This window comes from Oncorhynchus kisutch, linkage group LG3 (genome assembly GCF_002021735.2).
Source record: "Oncorhynchus kisutch isolate 150728-3 linkage group LG3, Okis_V2, whole genome shotgun sequence".
In the NCBI taxonomy this organism is placed as follows: domain Eukaryota; kingdom Metazoa; phylum Chordata; class Actinopteri; order Salmoniformes; family Salmonidae; genus Oncorhynchus; species Oncorhynchus kisutch.
Genome location: NC_034176.2, coordinates 56,997,458 through 57,022,687, shown reverse-complemented (window position 1 = coordinate 57,022,687; position 25,230 = coordinate 56,997,458). Strand labels below are relative to the sequence as shown.

General features: G+C 43.3%; 3 protein-coding genes across 15 annotated transcripts in view; 1 reads left to right on the top strand and 2 right to left on the bottom strand.

Annotated features, from left to right (window-relative positions):
• The window catches only part of LOC109885870 (adhesion G-protein coupled receptor G6), a 6,630-nt gene extending 2,955 nt beyond the window's left edge, over positions 1–3,675 (bottom strand). For 2 of the 4 annotated variants that reach the window (XM_031809199.1, XM_031809210.1), the window contains exons 1-6: positions 3,097–3,240; positions 2,201–2,434; positions 1,857–2,031; positions 1,620–1,770; positions 871–993; positions 597–716 (exon numbers count right to left, since the gene is read on the bottom strand). In XM_031809199.1, the coding sequence (XP_031665059.1) occupies positions 597–716; positions 871–993; positions 1,620–1,770; positions 1,857–2,031; positions 2,201–2,434; positions 3,097–3,211 (918 nt within the window). In that variant the 5' untranslated portion in view covers positions 3,212–3,240. Of the gene's footprint in view, positions 1–596; positions 717–870; positions 994–1,619; positions 1,771–1,856; positions 2,032–2,200; positions 2,839–3,096; positions 3,241–3,580 lie in introns of those variants that run through there. The other 2 variants (XM_031809204.1, XM_031809218.1) reach the window with 2 other exon arrangements.
• On the bottom strand, positions 3,050–14,011 carry LOC109885881 (adhesion G-protein coupled receptor G5). Of its 10 annotated transcripts, none has more exons than XM_031809243.1 (16): positions 13,659–13,763; positions 12,658–12,763; positions 12,429–12,564; positions 10,296–10,328; positions 9,854–9,948; positions 9,553–9,631; positions 9,274–9,415; positions 8,625–8,750; positions 8,376–8,495; positions 8,229–8,274; positions 8,021–8,115; positions 7,733–7,848; positions 7,283–7,551; positions 7,008–7,110; positions 6,566–6,846; positions 3,050–4,366 (listed from the first exon to the last, which is right to left on the bottom strand). In XM_031809243.1, the coding sequence occupies exons 3-16, from the start codon at positions 12,470–12,472 to the stop codon at positions 4,269–4,271; spliced, it is 1,647 nt and encodes a 548-aa protein (XP_031665103.1). In that variant the 5' UTR covers positions 12,473–12,564; positions 12,658–12,763; positions 13,659–13,763; the 3' UTR covers positions 3,050–4,268. The 10 variants fall into 10 exon arrangements, with proteins under 10 accessions (XP_031665103.1, XP_031665130.1, XP_020333281.1 ...); XM_020477669.2 differs by having other exon boundaries at positions 3,917–4,366; positions 9,553–9,655; positions 12,658–12,760; positions 13,659–13,766; XM_031809230.1 differs by having other exon boundaries at positions 3,917–4,366; positions 9,553–9,655.
• Positions 13,036–25,230, top strand: part of LOC109874316 (matrix metalloproteinase-15) — a 25,158-nt gene continuing 12,963 nt past the window's right edge. The window contains exons 1-4 of the mRNA XM_031809195.1: positions 13,036–14,185; positions 21,043–21,191; positions 21,808–21,930; positions 22,024–22,331. Coding sequence (XP_031665055.1) covers positions 14,060–14,185; positions 21,043–21,191; positions 21,808–21,930; positions 22,024–22,331 — 706 coding nt within the window. The 5' untranslated portion in view covers positions 13,036–14,059. The remainder of the gene's footprint in view (positions 14,186–21,042; positions 21,192–21,807; positions 21,931–22,023; positions 22,332–25,230) is intronic.

Genomic DNA, 25,230 nt, shown 5'->3' with positions numbered 1-25,230 from the left:
ACAGGGGAGGTTCGCATTTCTGTTGGGGGGAATGATACTTGTTCGTCTGCAACTTTCTCACTCAACATTATTCACGATTCATTCAGGACTATCCGTAACCATGGTAGCATCTACATTAATGTGTTAAAGTGTTAAGAGACATATTATATTGTTATTTACAATAAAAGTGACTCCAGAATGAAACACATTATTTACCATTCATTTCTATTGGGCACAAAGTAATCTGAAACACAACCAAAACAAACAGCAAAATGCATCCAACAGGTTTGTAGATTCACAAGCTTGATGTAATAATTGTGTGCTGGGAATATGGGACCAAATACTAAACTTCGGATTACTTCAATACACATATAAATGAATGAGTCCCAATACATTTGGTCCCCTAAAATGGAGAGACTATATACAAAAAGGGCTGTAATTTCAAAACAGTTCACCCGATATGGATGAAAATGCCCGAAAATGTGGGCTTGACAGTCTGCACTTTAACCTCATAGTCCTGGAGTACAGAGCCAAAACAACCAAGAATCTGTCACTATCTCAAAACATTTGTATGTCACAATTACTGGAACATCCTAAATCTTATGACGACAATTTACTGGTATTATAGGGTCAAGCAATTTGAACTTCATCTTGAGTGGAGTGATCAAGTTCCCAAGTTGTCTGCCGCCATCCAACTCTATCCGTATGGCCATGGTTCTCACGAGTTCCTCTTTAACCTGGATAGAAGAGGGTGATAATGACATGGAGGATTATGAGGGTTGTGATTTCATGAAAGCCCAGTCCATCAAACCACAACATTTTTGATTTATTTGAATTGGAAGAATGATTGAATTAAATTATGGAATAGATGCTCAATATGAGAAGTCCTACCAAGAATTGATTGGGTGATTTATAGGTGACCACGCCCACTATCCTATTTTCCTCCGGGATGTTCTGGAGTGCATCAATAGGGATCCATGTTTCCGGAATGTAAGAGTTGTTCTCAGGGAGGAGCTGAATCATTTCAGCGAGAAAGGAAAATACCTAGCTGACACGCTATACTCATTATCATTAGAGGGTCCCCTTCTGCAGTCAGAGTATTACAATATGTAAATAAAATATACACAGACCACATATTTACTCAGGACATACACTACCGTTCAAATGTTTGGGGTCACTTAGAAATGTCCTTGTTTTTGAAATAAAAGTACATTTAAAAATGTTTAATTTTAATCAGAACAACAGTTTTCAGCTGTGCTCACATAATTCCAAAGGGGTTTGCTAATGATCAATTAGCCTTTTAAAATTATAAACTTGGTTTAGCTAACACAACGTGTCATGGTTGCTGATAATGAGCCTCTGTACGTAGATATTCCATAAAAAAGCAGCCGTTTCCAGCTACAATAGTCATTTACACCATTAACAATGTCTACACTTTATTTCTGATCAATTTGATGTTATTTTAATGGACAACAAAATGTGCTTTTCTTTCAAAAACAAGGACATTTCAAAGTGACCCCAAACTTTGGAAAGGTAGTGTATACATATGGAACTTACACATGTTCTATAGGATGGGTGCCTCTCTGACCTCAATCTGAGACAAGATGCCTAAACACAAACCCAGATAACAGCAGCCCTACCTCTGGGGCTTTAATTTTCACCATCTTGTCATCCGCACTGGTTAGGTTGGTCAGGTTAAACACAGTCAGAGCCAGATCCCTGAGGTCGTAGTACACAGGCTCTCCGGTGATTGAGATGTTCATCATGTTGTGTATCAGGCCCCGTTCAACGCTGCAAATACAGCACAGAGACAGGGCAGCTCATCAAAGTTACGTCTCTTTCAGAAGTCAATGGAAACAGGTTGGCTGGTCACTTACCCAATAAACATCATCCTCATGGTCCAATCATTTTTGAACAGGTCTGCACACATATTTTGCATGTTCAGGACCCTTTTAAGATCCTTTGGACCCTCACTGGGATGGTCTTGTATCTCTCTCATCAGGGCAGTGATTGCTGTCCCAGTACACTTGGTGACCTCACACATGGAGGAAGCTGAGGGACAAAAAAAAAAGAGCGTTACGGTTCAGTAAGGGTTATTACTGTCATTTTGTTATGAATATATAACACCTCTGACATCACAGAGGAATCACAGCTACAGTTTCACGTTTCATTCAGAATTTTAGAGATTACGAATAGACAAAAAAAAAAAAAGTAGGTTCACATATGTTGAAGATTAACTTGCTGGTTGAGTTCTCGACGACAGAAATCTGCACCGTCTGACACTCAGTGAGGTTAATAGAGGTCAAGTTCATTGAGGTGCACTCAACATAGCTTTCAATGAACCAAAAGCATTTCAGATCGTCGTCGGCTTTATCGTTGATGGTGATAGTCTTGTTCGGCAGGTTTATTGTCATTGAAATCTCCCCAGTTGTGGTGTTTAAATAAAAGGTATCATCTATGGAAATGAAATAGCAATAGATAAACATCTCGACCGTGCATAAAGTTATTATTATTTCGTTGATACCCCACAATTCAATTTATGAGTTACAACAACCACGAAAGGGGTTAGTTACAGCTTTTTGCCTAATTATTACAACAGCATAAAATAATTGTACCAATATCAACCCAAATCAAGTGTACTTAAGCCCTCCATATCAATTGGGGAGGACGGCATCGTGGTAGTGGCTGGAGTGGAATGAGTGGAATGGGAGAAAATACATCAACCACATGGTTCCCATGTGTTTAATGCCATTCCATTTGCTCTGTTCCACCCATTATTATGACCCATCCTCCCCACAGCAGCCTCCACTGATTTGGTCCCACAGTGCATTCAAACGAAACACGGTTTGAGCTCATTAGTCAAATCAAATTGTATTAGTCACATGCGCCCGAACACAACAGGTGTAAGACCTTACAGTGAAATGCTTACTTACAAGCCCTTAACCAAAAATTCAGTAAAAATAAATAAAAAATAGCTACAAAAAAATAAGAATAAGAAATAAAAGTAACAAATAAGTAAAGGGCAGCAGGAAAATAACAATGGCGAGGCTATATACAGGGGGTACCGGTACAGAGTCAGTGTGCGTGGGGCACCGGTTAGTTGAGATGTGCTCGTACCTGAATTTGAGCAATTCATAGCCAGTGTTCCAGATATCAGTAGAAGTAGACACATAGGAAACATTGTGGCTGTTTTAAGGGTAGAACAGTAGAAAACATGAATGACCAAAAACATACATTACAAAGTATTCCTTGTTTTCAACATACTGCCATAGCCCTTGCCACTTATTCAACATCACTCAGTAAAGTACACAATACAGCCTGAGAATTTCATTTCAGCTGGACACCGAGGCTAACACTACTTAATACCACAAGGTATACCTAACACATTCTGCTTGTTTTCAACAAAACTTCAGCACATACAAAACCTAGCCATGCGTTCTGATAATCAACACGGTGAGCTCTGCTTATTCCCAGACATATCATTCTGCCATCACTCAGGTAAGACAATGACACAACATTATCAACAAAATAGCTGAACTTGACAATGACAAAATAGGATGGATTGATATTCCTTCACACACAAACACGTACACTTACTTACACGCTAGGAGTTGATTTCACTCACATTTGATGTCCTTGTGGGGTGAACAAATGGTCTGTGAAACCACGGTGTGCTTTGTAGAGATAATCACATCATTGGACAGAGTAAACTCCCATCCCATTTGTATTTCCAACTGTGCCTTGAACAAACGTCTATTCTAATGTTTGGAGCGGTTTTATTTCATGACTGTTCATAGTCAAATTTTATAACTGCAACATTTGAATATCTTTATGTAACCTTTGGAGGAAAATGGCGGCATTGCATTTGTTTTATGCAAATCTAGTCTGGACTTCAGCTTGCTCGAGCGGAGTATCAATGAATAGGCTACAGTTTTGCTTAGATCAAACTTATTTATCTTCTGTTGCAGGTTAATCAACTAGTGAGGGATAGGATCTCAGCACATTACATCAGATCCTGTTGGCTCACATGATTTAGAATTGAACAAACCACATACGAAAGGAATTCTGAAAACACCTTCCTTCATTCCATAACTAAACAATAGCAAAAATAAAACAAATAACAATATTATACTGGTACAAAACATGTGGGTGGTTTGTAGATGTCTACAGTTTAGGGCTCGTATTCTCAAAAGAAAAAAATAGAAAAAAATAAATAAATAAATCACAATAAAGTTTGAAATGAACATTGATAACAACAGTGCTGGATTGGTTGACAACAGACTTTGTCCTCAGGCAGATCTGGAATTGGTATAGTGAGTGTCACTGCCAGGTTGGCTGTCCTCAGTCTTCCATTTGAACACACAAAACCAGAGGAAGATGAAAAAACCTACAAAAGAAGATGAGACATATTACACTTCGAGACAGAATTTCATTACAGTATTCATTCAACCTCTCACAACCCACACAATATATTCCAAATGTCAATACTTATTCAAAGTTGGCATTTTCTGTAAAAAGCTGTTCAGCACTGGAAACAACTTCCAGAAGGTTTAAAATGTGTTGCTAGTGTTGGTGAGTTCACAAAAAAAGTTCATACCCTGGAACAGCAGGGTATGAACCTTTTTTGTTGCTGTTTGTTCAATTTGGTTGTTTGTATTTTATGCTAGTATTTTATAAGATGTGATTTTTATTTTTCACAATTAGGCCTATTCTACTTTTTTATTGCTATTATTTTTTTTACTTCTCACTTCTATTATTTTAAAGAGCCACTGAGCACGCCGATTGGTGCGTGCGATTGGTAGTGTACATTTGATCGATTGATTGATTCAAGACAACTGTGAACTCTGACTGGGAAAATTTTGAACGGTCATCCAACTCGGAATACCAAGTCGGGAACTCAGGAATCGTTATAGAGCTCCGACCTGAAGATCACTGATGTCATGATTCTACCTTGTTTTTTTTTCAGAGTTCCAGTTGTCTTGAAAGCACAATAAATCCAGAGAATGCCAGACTTTGATGCCAAAATTTGCCCACCAAGGACTGCTGCGCAACCTTCCTGTTCAAGTGAGCACAGCACAACAAAGTCAGTTCAACAAGGTCAGTTAAAAAATGTATTGTATGCTGCTGCATAAATGATGTAATATGCCAGGGAGATACAGTGGGGCAACAAAAGTATTTAGTTAGCCAAGCAAGTTCTCCCACTTAAAAAGATGAGAGAGGCCTGTAATTTTCATCATAGGTACACTTCAACTATGCCTATTCTACTTTTTTATTGCTATTATTTTTTTTACTTCTCACTTCTATTATTTTAAAGAGCCACTGAGCACGCCGATTGGTGCGTGCGTTTGTCCTGTTGCTCATTTAAAAAAACAAGATTTCAGTCTTGGAGGTGTTTCCTAACTGATTCCACATTTGGTTAATGATGTTTGTCCCCCATGAGACACTGTAGATGCGGAAGCCTATTTCACTTCCTCAAAATCCCCAGAATGAATCTAAGATAACTCAAGAAATCCGTAATTAATTTTGACGCTTTTGCCGAAGATGTTTTAGTTGCGCAATTTTATATATAACTAAGGTGTTTGGTGCAGTATTTCTCAAGTAAAAACATGTCAGAGCTGCTGGGCAGGTCTGTCTCACTGTCTATGCTACTGGATCGAGCAATCACTGCAGCTGTTCACCCCATGTTAGTGGGCAAATGGACATTATCAAATCAAAACCCAACCATCATTTACCCGTTTACAGATGTTCCAAACTCAGTTTTAGATTAGACTGACTTTATGACCAAAATGATCCTATTTATAACTTCGTAGTCAATTTTGAGACTAGAATAAATGTTTTTGACTCATATCGATGCCACTGTTTTCAAAGGGATTCATTGCTTTTTAAAGGCAGTCGCTCTTTAAGACACATCTAGGGACTGGATCTGAAATAAATAAGAAATATGTGGAATGTTGTGATGCTAAATGATTTTATCTGCCCAGGGACTACAGATAAAAAAACTAGCCAGCTAAATTTGGCAGAAACGTTAATCGATGTGTACTGTTTCAGTCAAATAAATAAATAAAGAGAAAGTCTCCACTGAGAGCAAAAAGTGCATAGAGAAAGTCAATGTGAAGATAGACCGCTGCGCCACTCAGGAGCCTAAGGCACTGCATCTCAGTGCTAGAGGTGTCACTACAGACCCCCTGGTTTGAATCCAGGCTGTGTCACAACCGGCTGTGATTGGTAGTACCATAGGGCACAATTGGCCCAGCGTAGTCCGGGTTTGGCCGGTGTAGGCCGTCATTGTAAATAAGAATTTGTTCTTAACTGACTTGCCTAGTTAGATAAAGGTTCAATTAAATACACATAGAGGAGTTTATCCTGTATGTTGACCTATTGGTCATTCTTGCATTACTGCACAGTTGTTATGTTCCTAAGACAAGGAAACAACATTATGTTTAACCCTTCACTTCCATAGCACACTGATTGCATACACACAATGGCAGTAAAGTTCGTTTTTGGAAGTCCCATTAGGTTACTACTAAATAATAAACACAGTCAGTTTGACCTGCCTCTATAAATGAGTCATGATAATGACTCTTACCTTGTAGAGAGTTGAGGACACAGAAAAGGTAGAGGCCAGGCGTGGTAAGCTGGCCGAAGGAGAAGAAGATGATGCCCCAGGTGATGCCTAGCAGACAGGTGATGCCCAGCACAGTGCATGTGTCCCTCCTGGCCCTACCCTTCTCCCTTGACGTCTGTTCAGTGCGCAGAGACTTGAGGCGCCTCATAGTCACAGCCAGCATACCGAGGTTAAACACAAACACCAGGGCAAACAGACCCACCGTGGTCACCAGCTTCATCACATCATTAGAGAGGTAACACCTAGTTAGGAGAGTTAGAGAAGGGGTAGGGAGTGAGAGAGAGAGATAGAGAGAGAGGGGGTCCTCATATTTCAATACAGACACTAATAATAAAATGTGACAAGAGGTTTTTGGGGTTTAAACATAGCATCCGCAGTCATTTAAGAGGTACAACAGTCTTACATCTCCACAGCTGTGCCATTGGTCTTAGAGGGTTGAAGAGTCACACGGCTGTATGTGTCTTTGTCAATGATAGCAATCATGATGACAATGACCGCAGGGAATCCTGAAACAAAATGAGACATCAGGCTATCCATTATACTGTATGCCCGCTCGGATCAACAAAGCTCACAGAGGACAGACAGAAGGTTGGCCCACCACCCATGCCTCTTTTAAAAGATCTGTTTTGTTTTGCTTACTGTTTACGACCAGTTTCAGGTTGTGAAGTGCAATCTCACCCCATCCTACCAGGCTCAGTTTGAGCAGGTATCTCCTGACATAGATGTTGAAGACACGGACCAGCAACAGGTAAAGGTGGAAGCCTTCGATTGCTGTCCATGTGAAGGTGGCCAGTAGAGAGTAATGCAGAAGGACAGCAACATAGATACATGGCCCAGAGGAGGATAATGCTGCTACATGCTGGCTGGGCAGGAAGTGCAGGTTGAGGAGGATCAGGGCCACAGACAGGTTGATATGCACCTTCAGGGAGATGTCTGTGCCTGTACCTCTGAACAATGGAATAGAGAGAAAGCGTATGGTGAAAACAAGGTCAGTTGCTATAAAATGTTAATTGAATCTGCTCCCCCCAGTTCATGTACATCTTGATGCCACTTTCTGATGATGTCAAACTTATGACAAACCAGCGGTTCCTGTGAGGAGCTGACCATGATGCCCAGAGAGTGACATACCTTTGAGTGGCGTACAGAATGATTGTGACCACCAGGAAGAACAGAGACAGACTGCAGCCAATCAGAGTGATGTAGCTTAGGATCTCCCGATCGCTTTCAGAGATGGAGGGAGACACCTAAACGCAGGAAAATACAACTAATGCTCAAGTGTATTTTTGTAGATGGGTATATTTGACTTAACTTTGTTTTTTATTCTCTTCCATTTGACTTTCAATCGTTTCTAAAGTGTGTGCCTATGCTGTGATAAGGAAACGACGGAAGCACTGTGCTAGTTGGAAAGTCGTCTACCATCAGCACAGCAAAGTATGTGAGGTGGTCACATGAGCAGACCACACGGCCCTCGTCTCTCTTCCACTCGGTGGTGCAGCCATCCTGGTAGAACTCTAAACGTTCATTTGTACAGAGGAAACACAGCCATGTGACGTCACATGAATTGATACCTCAAGGGTATTAAAGGTTTCATGACAGTATTATAACATTTCATATAGGCACTTACGATTGGTTGAAAAATTAAAGAATTGACAAGATGGTTGTTTGTCAGCCTGTGAACAACAACACAAACGAGGCGTCTTGAGTTTATATTCTTGCCACTGTCGTAGTCATGGAACTGGTGCAGGTCGCAGAGAGTTGATATTGCACTCACCTGACTTTCCAGCGTGGGGCGCTGTAGAGGCATGGAGAAGTTGACCTTGTCCTGCAGACCTAACACTGTCTTCTTGCTTACAGCCAGACCTACTATTCGGCCATCAAGAATCCCCAATTGCTAGAGGAACATTTAAAAATATGGCTAAACTGAAATAATTAAGCAAGGTATTAAAGACCCACACATGAACACACACGCACGCATGCAAGCACGCACCACACACACACATGCACTCGCACACACACCTACCCCATATTTTTCTGGTGAGGTAATCATGCAGAAGATAATGGTATTGTTCTCGTTGGTTTTCAAGAGCTCTTTGGGCAGGTGGACCTTGACGGTAGTGTTGGCCACATGGTCACTGTCTGATGTTACCTAGGTAACAGTACCATCAGGGACAATGACACAAGGATAATGATCGGGCAGAGTTCACTATTGCTGTAAAATTATGTCATGATGTCATCCCCATCTCAAATCACCCACCCCAAATGTCATACCTCAAATATTCCATTTGCATTTCCATTCAAATTATCTATTTGCATGTGACGCAGGTTTGATGTTTACTGGGATGAATCTTGTCCTGGAAGTGGAGCTGAGCAGTTTCAAAATCAAAATTGTCTGTATCGTAAAATGTTTCATGATAACAAACAAAAATGTTTTGGCTTAAATGAAGGTTAGGCATAAGGTTAGCAGTGTGGTTAAGGTTAGGGTGAAGATTAGGGTTAAGTTTCAAATCAGATGTTTTGACTTTGTGGCTAGGGCAGCTAGTGACCACTCTGCAGAGCTGCCTCCACGACAAGATTCATCCCCATTCCCAATAAATGCCAAACTGTACTTGGTTTACAGAAGAGTGTATCAATTTCCTCATTCATTTCATCGTAGGTCACTGTCATCTTACCCGTTCTTGGCTGGCAGATATATTAAGCCCTGTAAAGTGGCCGTCGGCCCTGAATATGTGGGCCACAAGCCTCTCAACAATGATTGAAGTTGTCTCATTCAAAGCTGTGTTTTCAAGAACCATTTCTAGTTTCTCCACAGATCTGTAAGGAAAGCACAGACAAACATAATACATATTCCTTGAGGTTTGGCAAACGTACAAATGTCAATACCACATTTGGAGTGTATGAAATGTATGATATATCATCTATATCATCTTGCAAAATGATTTGATGCATACTTAATAAGAGTGCTGAGGTTCTCTGTCTTAAACTGCTCATTGACAACTTCCATCCAGCATCTTGCACCATCCACATCGCCTACAGACGGAACGTAAGACAGAACTGTACAAACAATACGATTCATGAAACACCTGAGTCCTTGTATTTGTTTAAAATAAAATGGATATTTGATGCAATTTCAGGAAATCAAAGTGAAAAAACTAGGAAACAGAATATCAGCAAGATAATAATCAAGTACATAACAATTTATCTTTTTAAGTCAGAAGATTAACTCATATTTAAAAAATAATAATAATCTACCTTGAGTGTAGTTGGAGCACAAATATTCGTTTCCTTCGTTCACAGCGAGACGTCCTGTGAGCAGAACCATGATGTAAAACAACCTGGACTTCATCCTAATGGGGTAAAAGTCAAACACGAGGTGGAAAGACATCCCTTACTCCCTTATTCTGACTATTTATCTGATATCACATAATTGTTGAATCAATCATCCAGGTGCTGCAATCCCCAAAATATTCTAACCCAACTTCACACGGTCTCTGTATTGCACCAATAGAGTAGCCAATGTTTTAAGTACCTATATTGCAGCGTAAATGCTCAGTCACAAAATGTTTCTTTACCTTTAACATCAGAAACACTCATTTCAATAAAACCAAATTCAATCTCGTTGCCTACGCATATTTTGTGTGACCTAGTAAAGAGGAAATGCTGCTATAATTTTGCAAAGAACCCATCCACTCACATGCCTGTCACCACTGAATACTGGTTGGATATGCTGAAATTGATCAAGATGAATACAATTATGATTATTGTAGAAATAAGGTATATGGATGTAGTAATAACAATATGTCTCAAAGTACAAAGTTGAACTCACCTATCAACCTGGGAAGTCAAGGTTCAGGGTAAAATATTTGAAATGTTACTAGAACTGATCTTGGGTCCTAACGACAGCACTCAAAGAGGTACAGGGGAGGTCAGAGCGGTTACATGCATTCTAAGGAAGTAATGTGTGTACAAATAGAATTACAGAGGAAGTACATGCAGTATATGGCTGATACTGGGTTACACAGTTTGACTCTGTTGTTTCAACTTATTGTAACGGTTCTCTTGTGGTGAAGGAGAGTCGGACCAAAATGCAGCGTGTAGATTGCGATCCATGTTTATTCAACAAACGTAACACGAATCTAAATACAAACACTACAAAACAATAAACGTAACGAAAACCGAAACAGCCTAATACTGGTGCACATACACACAGAACAAGGACATCAAGACACTAAGGACAATCACCCACAAAAAAAACTCAAAGAATATGGCTGCCTAAATATGGTTCCCAATCAGAGACAACGATAAACACCTGCCTCTGATTGAGAACCACTTCAGACAGCCATAGACTTAACTAGAACACCCCACTAGCTACAATCCCAATACATACACACCACATACAAAAACCCATGCCACACCCTGGCCTGACCAAATACATGAAGATAAACACAAAATACTTCGACCAGGGCGTGACACCTTGCTGTACACTTGCCTGTGCTTTGACATTCAGGAAACACCAAACACACTTTTTTTTTTTAATGGAAATTAGTTAGAGTGATTAGAGGACTAAACCACTGGAGAGATATTATGTTTTCCAAGAAAAATACCGTTTCCCTTTATTGAGGCTCACTACAAAATCCTGTAATGCGTTTTGGCTCTCATTGGTTATTGCAAAAGGCTTTGGCTGACTTGTAAGTGTGAACGCTCACTTAGGAGCGGACAAAAAGAAATCCTTCCTAGACGACGAATTTGAGCATCGCCACCATCACCGTCACAGCCACAGAGTCTTCATTTTACACTGCTAACCAACCAGCAAAAACCTCTCCAATGCATAACATGTCTACCTATGACACAAGACAGCCAACGCCGATGACGCCGAGCCATCACTCATGGATACTACTTTCCAATGGCGCAGGTTACATCTGACAGAAAACATGTTTAAAAAAAATAATATATATATATATATATATATATATATATATATATATATACACATAACATCTGACTAAAATCAATGCCAGTAGAGGGCACCCAGAGATAATCAAATCTCTCTCAACTCCACTGAAGCCGTTTCAAGGTAGAGTGCTTTGACATTGTGTCATCACTAGCGTCAGGTGGTCTCTGTCCATAATAATCAAACGAACGACGATCTAAAGGGCTAAGCTGAACCTCTATCAGCACTCCTACAGAAACACAGGTCCTAGTGCTACCCAATAGCCAGACATTACCCAGGGCAAAGCTGTTCCCATTCATTCTACATACATTTCAGCCACATATTTGTTTCTGTTACTTAATCCACTCTGGACACTGCTTTATCAATCAGCCTGTTTAGCGGCTGACTGGATACACGGTCGCAGTTGTAAATGAGAACTTGTTCTCAACTGGCCTACCTGGTTAAAAATAAAGGTGAAACAAAATAAATAAATACTACATAAAAATAATGGGACAGGAGGCCACATTCTCAGGTGGTGGTGGTGCATATGCAAACCACAGACATAGAGGTCCTCGATCTGCTCATGTTTAAAATGACTAGCCTACTTGAGATCTCTACTGCTAACTTCCTACGATTCTACACACATTGCCATGGGGCAGAGAGAAAAGTATGCTGTTTTATAGCTATCCTGTGCTTCAAATGCGATGACACTCTGCGGTGAGGCTGAGGCAATATCCACTAATGGTGAACTTCCTGTTATTAGGCAGGTGAGGATATAGCCAGCCAGAGGCTGTAGAACAGATGATAGACACATAAGGTGACAAGTGATTGTAGTACAGGGATTCAAAATCACCCCCCTTTGATCTCACTTGATAACGAAATGCAAAAGCCATTTACCTGATCAGATTGTGCCTCTTTTGTTGGAAAGCACCCTTACTCATTGAGAGGAGGTATTAGGCTGCTTGCTGAGGTGTGTATCCCCTTCCTTTGGAGGGGACTGCTCCATTGACCCTACAGATATGTCTGTCCCCAGCTGTCATTAGGCAGGTGTCAGGACAGGACATAGGTTAGACAAAGGAGTTGGCTGAATGTGACAGAACTAATGAGAGGGCTGCTATACACTCACCTGTCTCTTTCCAGCTGTTGGCACACATTTCCTCTGCGACTGGCTTGTTGTTGACAACCATGGGTGCTCTGCCTGGCTGCTGCTAGTCCTTTCCTGAGGCATTCTACTGAGGGATAGAATATCAATACATAAGATAGTAGACCTACAATATAATCATTTTCAGGGCTAGACTATTTGTTATTTCTTCCAACTATGAAGCAGAATGAATTCAGCCAACAACAATATAAATAGACTGTTTTGTGAAACCTCTGAAAACGTAAATGCCATCAAAATACTAATTCGTAGCCTATACGAGCTCGATAGCATCCAAGGGGGTGGGGGGCTACATCCGCTAATGGGGTGGGGGGTGGGGGGGGGGCTACATCCGCTCTCCTTACTGATTTGATAGCTGGAGGAACGACTTTGACCGCGACGCACAAGGTACAGAGTCACTGATGAAGCAGCCAGTCCAGCTTCGAGTTGCCCCGCTCCATAAAACGCACTTAAATCGACCCGGGAGAGGAACAGAACAGAGTGGACAGAGTCCAGGAAAACTGGAAGAAAATTCTGGATTTTAACGGGAAGAGAACCATCATATTAAATAATCACAAGAGGTTCCGCGATTCAAAGCAGGCTCCGGGGACACCCGCGCTAGATTTGCGCGAGTGTTGGACAGCTGCAGCCGACTTCAACTTCTTTGTCGGGTTCTGTAATTAATTGTCAACAAACTTGGACCCATTATTTAACCTTCAACCGTTTTCCGTTTCTCTGGGCTCATTTGCGCGTTTATTGCACGTTTATTCTGTCAATTTTAAGCCTGTTACACAAAGCAGTCCAGTAAATAACTGACATATTACGATTAAAGTCACTATGCGTGCTTTGTGAGCTGTCTTCTGGTGCAGTGACACCAACATGCCACTTACCATAAAGCTGGTTGTTAGGAAATTACTTTTTAGCGGCTAATCCTGATACGGAATTGTGAGTAATTGGGACACGCCCGCAAGCAATAATAGGCAACCTACGCGTTTTAGAAATCCTGGCAACAGTGCAAGACTTCTCCGATCCCCCTCCTGGGACTGTGGTCTATTCAAACAGAACTGTGGAGCAGACTTGTAGTTTGGCAGTCAAAAGGACAACCTTTCGAACAGCTGCAACACCTCTGGCTACTCGAGTGAACCTTGTTTTCTGGAAGCGATACCGACGGAGTTGATGAATGCCATTGTCTGTGTTGATGTCCTCGCCGTAGCACATGTAAAAATAGTTCCTCTTAAACATTTATCGTATTTCTGAGGAACTCCTTGGAAGGTGACCAACAAACTATTCTTAACAACTTGAAGCACGTCTTTGTACCCAGTGGCACAGTGGACACTTGGACAAGGTATCCATTTCCTTGTCCGGGGTTTTGGCAAGCCAAGAGTAGGCTATGGCATCCTCATGGGTAAACTGGATTTGCTTACTCTGGAGACGGACTTTAGTTCCCTCTATCCTCGTGCTTTGGGTCACCTGTCTCGGGACACACGGAGGAGAGGATGACGCTTTTAATGCAGAGGTAATTGGATCATCTTCACTGAAACTGTCAATGTTCAGAAAGATCCCTGTGTGACAACAATGCTGTAGTGTTAATACAAACACTAGTTTTAATGTATCATAATATGCTGCAAAACACACGCAATTATTATTTTTTTAACTCTCACCAAAACTCCAGTTAACTTTTGCTGACATTGCTATTTTTGACGGCCCGTATTTCAATAGAGATATAACCATGACAACATATACCATTGACAACATATAACATTGACAACCTTGCACTCAAAATAATAATTGGCCAAAATAACAAGTATGTGTGCTGGGGACAGGTCTTCCTAATCATTTTGGATACCCTGCAAGAAAACCCAAATATTTGTTAGGTCAAGTCTGTTCCAGTCTTGAAACAAAAAGTCAGCTCATTATAATACATGTTGCTTATTCATGAGTGCAAATGGGTCACTTTTACACACACACACACTTTGAACTTAATGACCCAGCCCATTCGGTCTGAGGAACCCGATCCAGCACACCAAGCTGTATATCCTGCTCATAACTAGCTCTTCCAATATTAACAGGACCATCCCCTGTGTTCCGCTGGAACCTCTCCCCAAAAAGGCCATGCTGCTAGCCAAACTACACAAATCTTACTCAATTCACTGACACACTGACACACTCTTGCAGGCAGCACCATATGTGGAAAGCTGCTATTCCTAGAGGAGATCTGGGTCAGGTTAAGTCATCCCACTGTTATAACCACATTCTGTAAGCACATATCCATAGTATTGGTCCTCCACTTTACCCTTCCTACAGGTAGGGTTGTTTTGCTTTCTTGAAATACTACAACAGTACCTGAAGAGGTATCTGCGTCACTGACCGAGTCATGCTCATCTCACTAGTTGCCCCCTGCTTTGGACATGCAGTATGAATCCACTGAATGATTAAATGTGGGGGGGAATAGGCAAATGCTTTCGCAGTTCATTTCCAGACCATCACGCTTTCTGTCTTCAGCAGCAGGCAGTGTTGATTCCCGACCTGCTCCAGATAGGTGAGAGGGAGCTGAGATGTAGGCTAATGTTTGGGGCGAGATAGGTGAGAGGGAGCTGAGATGTAGGCTAATGTTTGGGGTGAGATAGGTGAGAGGGAGCTGAGATGTAGGCTAATGTTTGGGGCGAGATAGGTGAGAGGGTGCAGAGATGTAGGCTAATGTTTGGGGCAAGATAGGTGAGAGGGAGCTGAGATGTAGGCTAATGTTTGGGCGGAGATAGGTGAGAGGGAGCTGAGATATAAGCTAATGTTTGGGGCGGCGAGCTTAGCAGTAAGCATGTGTGCTCGAGGGAATCAAATGTCCCAACAAATGTGTAGAGAAGAATATACCCCTCTAGTTTTTCTTTACAACACACCAACAGAATGTGGAGGGCCAGTTTCAATCCAGCAGAGCAGTGTTGAATGTTTGTAATACCCTTTCTCCTTTGTTATTGTATCGGTCTGTATTTTTGTGGACTTTGTCCCAGCTGCACCCACTTAACCATGCGGTGTTGACTTTAGTGCTTAGCCTCTCCCGTCAGGTCGAGGCTTAATGAAGGGGTCAGTTATGCACACGTTGTTTCTTTCTCTCTCACGGGCCACTGCAGTTGAGGTCGGTTGTTGTGTTGTGACTATCGAAATTGTTAAGCCACTTTGAAGTCATAGTATTAACACGTAGCCATGTGAGGCAGTCTGAACCACCACAATCTGCCTGGTTCCTTTGCTAACACATGTGTATAAACATTTCTCCCACCTGTGGAGCCTGTGGCAGATTTAACATCTATACCGTAGCATCTTTGTGCTTGCTGGAAGGTTCCGGGGCTGTGAGAGATCAGGAGTTGTTCTCCTGCATCGTCATGGATGGGAAACACCATTTTTCTTTTTTTCAGACGGCCAGATGAGGTCTACTTTTTATTGTCCCAACTTTCACCCTGGATTTACCACTGCCAAATATATATATATATTAATGTGATTTTATGTGGCACTAGACTCTCAAAGCCCTAGTGACCATGATGATGGTGTTTGGCCTATGGGACTCCCAAGTTATATTACCAATATTATAACTTGATAATACAATTAGAATACTATCATATGGCATATTTAGGAGAGACAATGTAAATGTAAGACAAACCCATAAAGGAGTATAAAACATTATTGTGTAGAGTATAGACTCTTAGATTGAAACACTGCTGAGGAAAATCAATATTGTCATCATTCAATTAGTCAATACGGATCACATCAGTGATGGGTCAGCCAAAGCGTGCCCATGCATTCTTACCGGAGTTGTGTTTATGTTTGTGTTTTGGTTGAGTGCACTCTTGAGTGAGGCAGATTTGTGACTGGCTCGACTGAAGGATTACGATGAAGAATGAGGCTCACAACACAGGTAGTTACTGCTGACCCTGCAGCCATTGTTTAACAGACAAAAACACCGGGGGGGGGGGACTTTCTTGTCCCGACATGCCACATCCTGGCAGAGTATTAGCATTGTAGTGTTTAGGTGGTAATGGGGTCTTTAAGTGTAGTCAGGGAGACCTGTTGACTGAGGGATTGTTTAAAAGAAATACGGGGCGGGGTGGAGACTGACGAGAACAGACAGCCTGTTAGTTAACGCCTATCTGCCAACGTCTGTCCTTAAGGTGTGGGTTGGTGTTCACTTGAGAATTTCACGCTTTGTGTGTGTCTTCACTAAACTGTTACACTTAGCCTATATTTGATATTCTCTCTCCATTCAGTTCAATGTAACGGGATTAATCAGCATGCATGAACAATGTGCATATAAGCTCACCTGAGATCTGTCTTGAATGGATTCTCCCTTTTGCGTTTTTTACTGAACTTTCTCACTGACGATATGGTCATCAGCTCCCTCCCTGAGCCTACAACTTGACCTATCACAAGAGACTGGACTCCTACACGGTCTGATGAACAGAGATGGAGTGGGAGTGATAGGGAGTGAGAAATGATAGAGAGAGAGGGAGAGAAAGAACGAGTGAACTAGGCGGCTTGCTCAGCTGTGCCGCATGTGATGGGTAAGTGTGATAGCTTTTTTCTCCAACTGGGACACAAACAGTGGAGAGACATTTAGGCCTGCAGGACTCCCAGGCAGCTGAGGAGCAACAATGAGAGCTCTTGTCTGGAGTGGACTGTTTCAGAGTGAGACGGGGGAGAAAGAGAGACCAGCATAGAGAAGAGGTGGAGAAGGGGGAGGTGCCAGGGTTTATTAAGTCTGCAGGACACAGGAGGCCGACTGTTTGCTTCCTGAAGCCTTATCTTTATCCCCAGTTTAACCCTTAACATTGGCAGAGACAGCCACCCTCTATTTCTGCTTATCCATGGAATCTGCAGCATGCCTACTCTCTGTATTCCAACCAGTTCCTTTGTGTTCCCCTGAGGTTGCCCGTCGCCATGGGCACAGCGAGGTTTCATCTCCATGGCGAGAGGTAATGGGTAGTGATGAGAACGGGAAATGCCATTAACCTCAAATGGTGGTTCCCTCCGGATCTCTCTCTTTTTCTCTTTTGTTTTTTTATCTCTCTGGATCCCTGTTTCTCGCTCTCTCGCTCTTTCTTCTCTCTCTCTCTTTCGCTCTGTCTCTAGCACTCTCTCTGTCTGCGTCCATCTCTCTCTCTCTCACAAGACACTCCCTTTACAGAGTAGGACAGTGCCTGTGTGTATTTTATTTCCTCCCCCTGTCTCTCTCGCCTTCGTTTTTATTCTCTCTCTGCTGGAGGTTAGGACCAAAAGATGGCAGGCTACCAAGTCCAGGGAATGAAAGCATTCTCCATTTGTTAGTGTCTTGGCTGACATTGTGCGGGACACAGACACACGCACGCACACACACATACACACACACCGAGTGAGGCTCATTTTGCAATTCTTCGTGAATTGCTGGATCCAGGAGGCCTTCGTTTTGGCAGGTAGGCTCAAGGTCTTATTGAAGGAGCCGCTGACAGGGTGGCTGATTGGACTAAAATACGTCCTATGCTTCACTCCCCCCTGGAACCATAGCCTTGCTTTGTATTCAGTACAGAGGATTCTTAGAGGCTAGGGTACAGAGTGAAGCACTTTACTTTTTAAAAGGGTGCTTTCATATATCTAGAACGTGGTGCAGCCTATTTCTCTTGTTCCAACGCCCTTCAATATATACCATCCCGAACGATGCCAGAGAGAAAAGAAACCTGGTTGTTGTGTATTTTACATGCTGGGATCGTATATTTTCCGTCTTGTATGAACACTCCCCTTCATCTCCTACACCCTCCAGAACCCCGGACTCAGATTGTGTGATCGGGCCCTTATCTGGAAGATAAGGTGGGTCCCACCTAAACCAGCTATAAACCAGCCATTCTCCGCTTCCACCCATAGCCAATGAAAATATAGGATAAGTATCTGCCTGAATTTGTATGAAAGAGAGAGAGAAAAATTTAGAATGAGGGAAGCGAAAACAGGTAGCCAGCCAGCTGTTGAGAATGTGACAGGAAAGAGAGAGGAAGTTGATATCAGAGAGAGAGAGAGAGAGAAGGGGAAGAGAGTAAGAGCGGCTGGAGAGAGTGCCGGCGGAGAAAGAGCAGAGACAGAGCAGTGTTTCAGCTCTCTGTAAGGCTCTCTCGTCAGCCATGTTTCCAGAAGCAGCAGCAGCAGCATGGGATCTGGGGGCCCCCAGTTGGTGCCCTGGAGAAAGAGGGGTTTACATTCAGCCTGTGCCCAGAAACAGGGCCGGCTATTCAGTCCTGCATAACAGCAGAGGGAGGGGACCACAAAGGCCTGTGTCTTCTGTGAGCAGGGGGGTTGGAAGGGGGAGATCATGCCAGCCAGAAACCAGAGGGAGCCCCATGCAACTAGGAACAGCTACCCAGGCCTGGTCCTTAGCTAGAAGTGAAGTGGCCATTATAGCACTCCTCCCCCTCTCTCTGCTCAGTATGGTAAGGATAGGTCCACTTTTAATCACCCAACCCCCCCTGGTAATTCACAAATTTACTGCTCTGGGAGGAGGTGTGTCTTTAAGAGTTTCTCAAGATGTCCATGGTTGCTTGTGTTACAGGGCCAGAGGTTGTTACTATTCTCGTGTTAATCACGTGGCCCCTTCGCACACTCAGTCACACGGGTCAGACTTACAAATATCAGAGGAGTGGCATCAACACAAGTGTTGCCATTCACATCTCCCTCCACGAGGCTTCTAAAGATGTTCTGACAGTTGGAAGTGGTTGAGAATGATTCAAGGCAGAGAGGTAAAGCATCTCACTGGATGTTAAATGGCTCTTCGGGAGATGAGGAAATGTAAGCCACGTGTTTCCGTGTCTTTTTTATTCTTCAATGAAAATATCGCTTTTGCCTCTGGTTCATACGCTGTGATTTATCATCTCTCGGACACAAACGGCTGTCAACAAAATGGTGTCTCAGCGCAGCTGTGTGTAATCGAACTCGGAGATACATAAAGTTAAACCCGCTGTGTTAACCCTGCTCTCAGTCACTAGCCCTGTTATCGCCTCCACCTTGGTTACAGCAGGCAGGGCGATGATTCAGCAACCACAGTATAGGGTTAGTTGTGTTTTTTACACTATATGTGTGGGGGACGTCTTACGTAATTAGCGCTAATTACATTATTAAAGATCAGTAGCCTCCTATACAGTAGCATGGGCTTCAGAGAAAAGCCAACCCCTACCTCTCCTTATCCTCGGCCTCCCAGGCATTACCCATCAGCTGAGGGATGAGGGGTGGCCATTTTGGTGCGGCTGGTTAGTTCCTGATCTCTCTCTTTCACGATGGTTTAGCTGATAGAGTTCCTTGGCCACCCTGTTGAGTGTCTCCATCTGTAGATCTATCGGCCGTGACACTCTGGCACAGCCTGTGGTGGTATTAAATATCCCTTTAGCAGGTGGAACGATCAATCTGAAGTCTGTGATTGTATCAGGTTTCTCCCATCATGTCTTCCTCCCCCACATGGCTTTCTTTAAAAATGTATTTGGAACTTTTTTGAAATGTAACCTTTATTTAACTAGGCAAGTCAGTTAAGAACAAATTCTTATTTACAATGACGGCCTACCAAAAGGAAAAAGGCAAAAAAACATATTAAAAAATAAAAATAGAATATAAATATAGGACAAAACACACAATCACAACAAAAGAGACACAACACTACATAAAGAGAGACCTAAGACAACAACATAACAAGGCAGCAACACATGACAACACAGCATGGTAGCAACACAACATGACAACAACATAGTAGCAACACAACAAGGTAGCAGCACAAAAACATGGTACAAACATTATTGGGCAAAGTCAACAGCACAAAGGTCAAGAAGGTAGAAACAACAATACATCACACAAAGCAGCCACAACTCTCAGTAAGAGTGTCCATGATAGAGTGTTTGAATGAAGAGACTGAGATAAAACTGTCCCGTTTGAGTGTTTGTTGCAGCGAGCTGAAAAAGAGTAGCGACCCAGGGATGTGTGCTTTGAAGACCTTTATTAGAACGTGACTGGCAGAACGGGTGTTGTATGTGAAGAATGAGGGCAGCACTAGATATCTCAGATAGAGGGGAGTGAGGCCTAAGAGGGTTTTATAAATATGCATCAACCGTCTTGCCACGGGTATACAGAGATGACCAGTTCACAGAAGAGTATAGAGTGCAGTGACGTGTCCTATAAGGAGCCAATTAGTTACGCTCTTCTGTATGCCTATTAAGCTGCGTTTACACAGGCAGCCCAATTCTGATCTAGTTTTTCACCAATTGGCCTTTTGACTTAAACAGATCAGCTCTGAAAAAGATCTGATGTGATTGGCCAAAAGTTCAGAATTGCAGCCTTCGAAGTGTACACTCTGTATGGTGTTAAGTTTCTCTCTGTCCCTCTCAGTCATGGCTGCGGATGTATGGCTACCTACCTCAGGCCAGCAGACAGATGTCCACCATGCGGTCAGCTCACATCCTTTCCAACGCCGTCAGCGACATGCAGCGTTTCTACGGCCTGGCGGTCACCGGGGCCATGGACCACGGCACGGTGACGTATGTCACACTTCCTTCCCTGTTGTGCTCTTGTCATCTCTGCCATCCTAATGCCATTCTCCTGAACCAGACCTCTCTCTCTCTCTCTCTCTGATGCCTATGGGTCCAATCATGTCAATGGATTCATTCCCTAGTTTGTAGTGGATTTGTACAGTGTGAGGGAGACGGAAGGATTTGAGCGATAACTGATAAGTTTAATTGGAGTGTGAGGCGGTCTGGGGTGTAGATATCAAATCCCCAACAGGGAGCCATCTTTATTTTTTATTTTGAACCTTTATTTAACTAGGCAAGTCAGTTAAGAGCAAATAATTTTTTAACATTCACAGCCTAGGAACAGTGTGTTAACTGCCTTGTTCAGGGGCAGAAGGACAGATTTTTACCTTGTCAGCTCGGGGATTCGATCTAGCAACACTTTTGGTTGCTGGCCCAACGCTCTAATCGCTAGGCTACCCCCCTGCCCCGTCTTGAACCCACAGATCTGTTACTGCACATAAAACGCATGAACACTTTCTATGCTATGGCACCTGGGCTGGTGTCACGGGCAGTGTATCTCATAAAACCCCAGTGTGACACTGTGTAGAGGAGTGGAGAGTGTAACCCTGACGTCCTCTCCTAGAGCCATGCGGAGGCCGCGCTGTGGAGTCCCAGACAAGTTTGGGGGTCAGATCAAGACCAACGTTCGGCGCAAACGTTATGCACTCACTGGCCACAAATGGAACAAGAGCCACCTCACCTACAGGTAAATAACATGATTTACTTCACCTTGGTCAATCTTCATCCATAACCAAATTCCAAATGAGTTTTCATTTGGATTCCTCCTCTTCCCTTGCAGTATACAGAACTACACACCAAAGATCGGGGAGTACAACTCGTATGAGGCCATCCGTAGGGCCTTCAAGGTGTGGCAGAAGGTGACCCCGCTGACCTTCGATGAGATCCCCTACCAGGAGATCAAATATGGCCGCAGGAAGGAGCCTGACATCATGATCTTCTTTGCCTCGGGTTTCCATGGAGACAGCTCACCCTTCGATGGTGAGGGCGGGTTCCTGGCCCACGCCTACTTCCCTGGTCCTGGTATGGGTGGTGATACTCACTTTGACTCTGATGAGCCGTGGACCATCGGCAATGGGAACTTACAAGGTAGGTGATGGATGTGGATGGACACCGGTCTCTTTAGCGCGACACCCGAACCGCTACTTCTTGTACATACCTATGAGAAAAATGCAGTGTCCCTGCTTTCCTCTCTCCTCACCTACTTCAGCTGGTTTGTCCCCGCCTTCCACTTGTTCAACCATGGTTGCCACGACAAACCAGATCGTCACTCGTTTTGTTGAGAATCTGTCGAGTTTCACTCCTCCATTGAACTCCAAAGTTAGATTGATGACATCATACTGCTCTTGCAACTTCCACCGGCTCTCAAAGCCGTGTTTTAAGGAATGGTAGAATTATTTTGTTCTAAATCCCCCCCCCCCCTCTTTTCATCCTTTCAATCATTAACCAAACTGCTGTTGCCCAGAGTGGTCTTGGTGAGGGACTGAGGGTTTTCCCCTGCTTTGTGGAGGTGAACGTTGTCATTTCCTGAGCCAGGTCAGAGCAGAGGCAGGTGGCTGGCTCTGCTTGGTGAGGTCAAGAGAGTAGGAGGTGTTACTGGATCGGAGAGAAGTCTAACTACCACAGCGAGGGTGTTGAGGTAATTCCACAGTGGGAGACCGGTTTTTGAGTTGACCCTGTCTTTAACACTGTGGTATCCTCGTGCAGCCTGGGTCTTTAAAACTCTCTTGACACATGACTTTTAACGGTCTTTTAAACCACGGAAATTCTAAAAGTAAATGTCAACTAAGTTTTCGTGGCACATTAACGACATTGTTGGCAAAGCTTAAACGCGCTTGACAAGTGTTGTGGTTATTACACACTGATAGCTAACAAAGCTGCAAGTCTATTCATCAGGCTCATAGATGGGGATATGTGCTGCTGTGTTCATTTTAGTGAGGAGGAAGAGAGATAAGTTGGCTCTTCTCCCGAGACGTTTGAAGTCAGTAAGCCACATGGTTGTCAGGGTTACCTTTCTCTCTCTCTCTCTCTCTCTCTCTCTCTGTCTCTCTCTCTCTCTCTCTGTCTCTGTGTGTGTCCTGTGGGATATTTTTTGAGTAACTTGGATGTGCTGATAGCTAGCTAAGTCACAGGTTGTGGTTGGAGGAGAAGTTGGGAGGGGATAAGAGCATGGAGCTGGCAAAAGGAGGAATCCTGAAGATCACAACTTCCTCAGATGACAGAAGCCATATGACATAATGCTGTCTGTCAGTATAATAGCATGATCCCTACAGACATTTCACAAACCACCCTCAGCCTTCATTTCAGACAGGATGGCCCACAGATCAGGTTAAATGTCAATTAATACTGGAACGGAATAATGTGTCATTTGCTGGGAAAGTACCATGCCATTACTTGGAACAAACTTAAAAAGGCGAACCTATAGGATAGGTCAATTCAAGGCAATTTCCATCTACTTTTTTTGAGGGTGTCCACAGGATGTTCTTTGTGGAGGGCGGTTGAAGTGGCGGTCACTGTGTCACAGATGTGTTCTCTGTTGCCGTGACAATGCGTCACTGTCAGTCTGTCTGGGACAACGGCAGGCTTTGATCAGGGTACGAGGAGGACTGCGTGTCTTTTGCTTACCAGAAGACATTAGACCGACCGCTTTATCTACTGAGAGCACCATTAACAACATTAAAAACCCGGAACAAGCACATTTTTCTGCTTTGACTTCATAACCCCAATGGGAGGTGCTTACTGTCTGAACATGCAGACTACTGCCCCACTGCCATGTAGTCTCAGTTAGAATGACGTAACTGTGTTCCTCACTTGGCCAGCTCTGGGGAACAATAACCAGGGTCAAAATGGGAAGACCCCTTGACTTCCCCCCCAACCTCTACCTCCAACCCAACCCCCAACTAAAACCCAAATCCCCAGCTCCAACCCCAACCCCAAGTCCAACCCTAGCCCCAGGTCCAGCCCTAGTCCCAGGTTCAACCCTAGCCCCAGGTCCAACCCTAGTCCCAGGTTCAACCCTAGCCCCAGGTCCAACCCTAGTCCCAGGTTCAACCCTAGCCCCATCTCCAACCACAGCTCGAGCCCCAACCCAAACCCCGAGCTCTCCAAGTCAACTCTATTTCCTAAACTTGCCAAATATAGCTGTCCTTCATTTCACTCCAACCTGTAACGGCATTCTTGGTTTGTTGAGAGAGAGTCGGACCGAAAATGCAGCGTGGTGGTTACTCATGTCTTTAATGAAGAAAAGTGCGATACATGAAAATAACTAATAAATACAAAAACAACAAACGGAACGTGAAACCTATTACAGCCTATCTGGTGAACACTACACAGAGACAGGAACAATCACCCACGAAAGACAAAGCGAAACTCAGGCTACCTAAATACGGTTCCCAATCAGAGGCAACGAGAATCACCTGACTGCTGATTGAGAACTGCCTCAGGCAGCCAAGCCTATACAACACCCCTAATCAGCCGCGATCCCAAATACTACAAACCCCAATACGAAATACAATAACATAAACCCATGTCACACCCTGGCCTGACCAAAATATATAACGAAAACACAAAACACTATGACCAAGGCGTGACACAACCATTTTAGAACCATTCTTTTGGAAGCGATGTACAGTACATTTCTGTCTTTCATTCCGGTTCCTAAGGCTACACTACTAGATTGTCGTGGTTTCAGTGCCTTTTTGCTTTACATGTCTGTAGCATGAATTAATTAAGTGTTCTGAATCAACACACGGTTAGTTAGCGTGTGGAGAGAGAGGATGACAAAAGACACGTTGCGTGAGATGCTACCTGAATGGCCCGTATCGCTCGTTGTCTGCCATTCCCTCCTGGGTGATCCCAGTAACCCTGTTAACACTTCCTGCTTGTGGCCACAGCTCAGGTCATTGCTCTTCTCACTTTACTCACTCGCTGTCGATTTCAGGTTTAGTCGTGACGAGGTGTATACTTCTTAAGTGCCTTTAGTATGATA

Bases quoted from the DNA above. Each gene is read 5' to 3' on its own strand.
- LOC109885881 (XM_020477669.2), bottom strand. From the start codon at position 12,472: ATGAGTAAGGGTGCTTTCCAACAAAAGAGGCACAATCTGATCAG. The intron at 7,111-7,282 runs GTGAGATTGCAC...ATTTTGTTTCAG, and splicing joins ACTGAGCCTGGTAGGATGGG to GATTCCCTGCGGTCATTGTC. The intron at 4,367-6,565 runs GTAAGAGTCATT...CTTCTTTTGTAG, and splicing joins TGTCCTCAACTCTCTACAAG to GTTTTTTCATCTTCCTCTGG.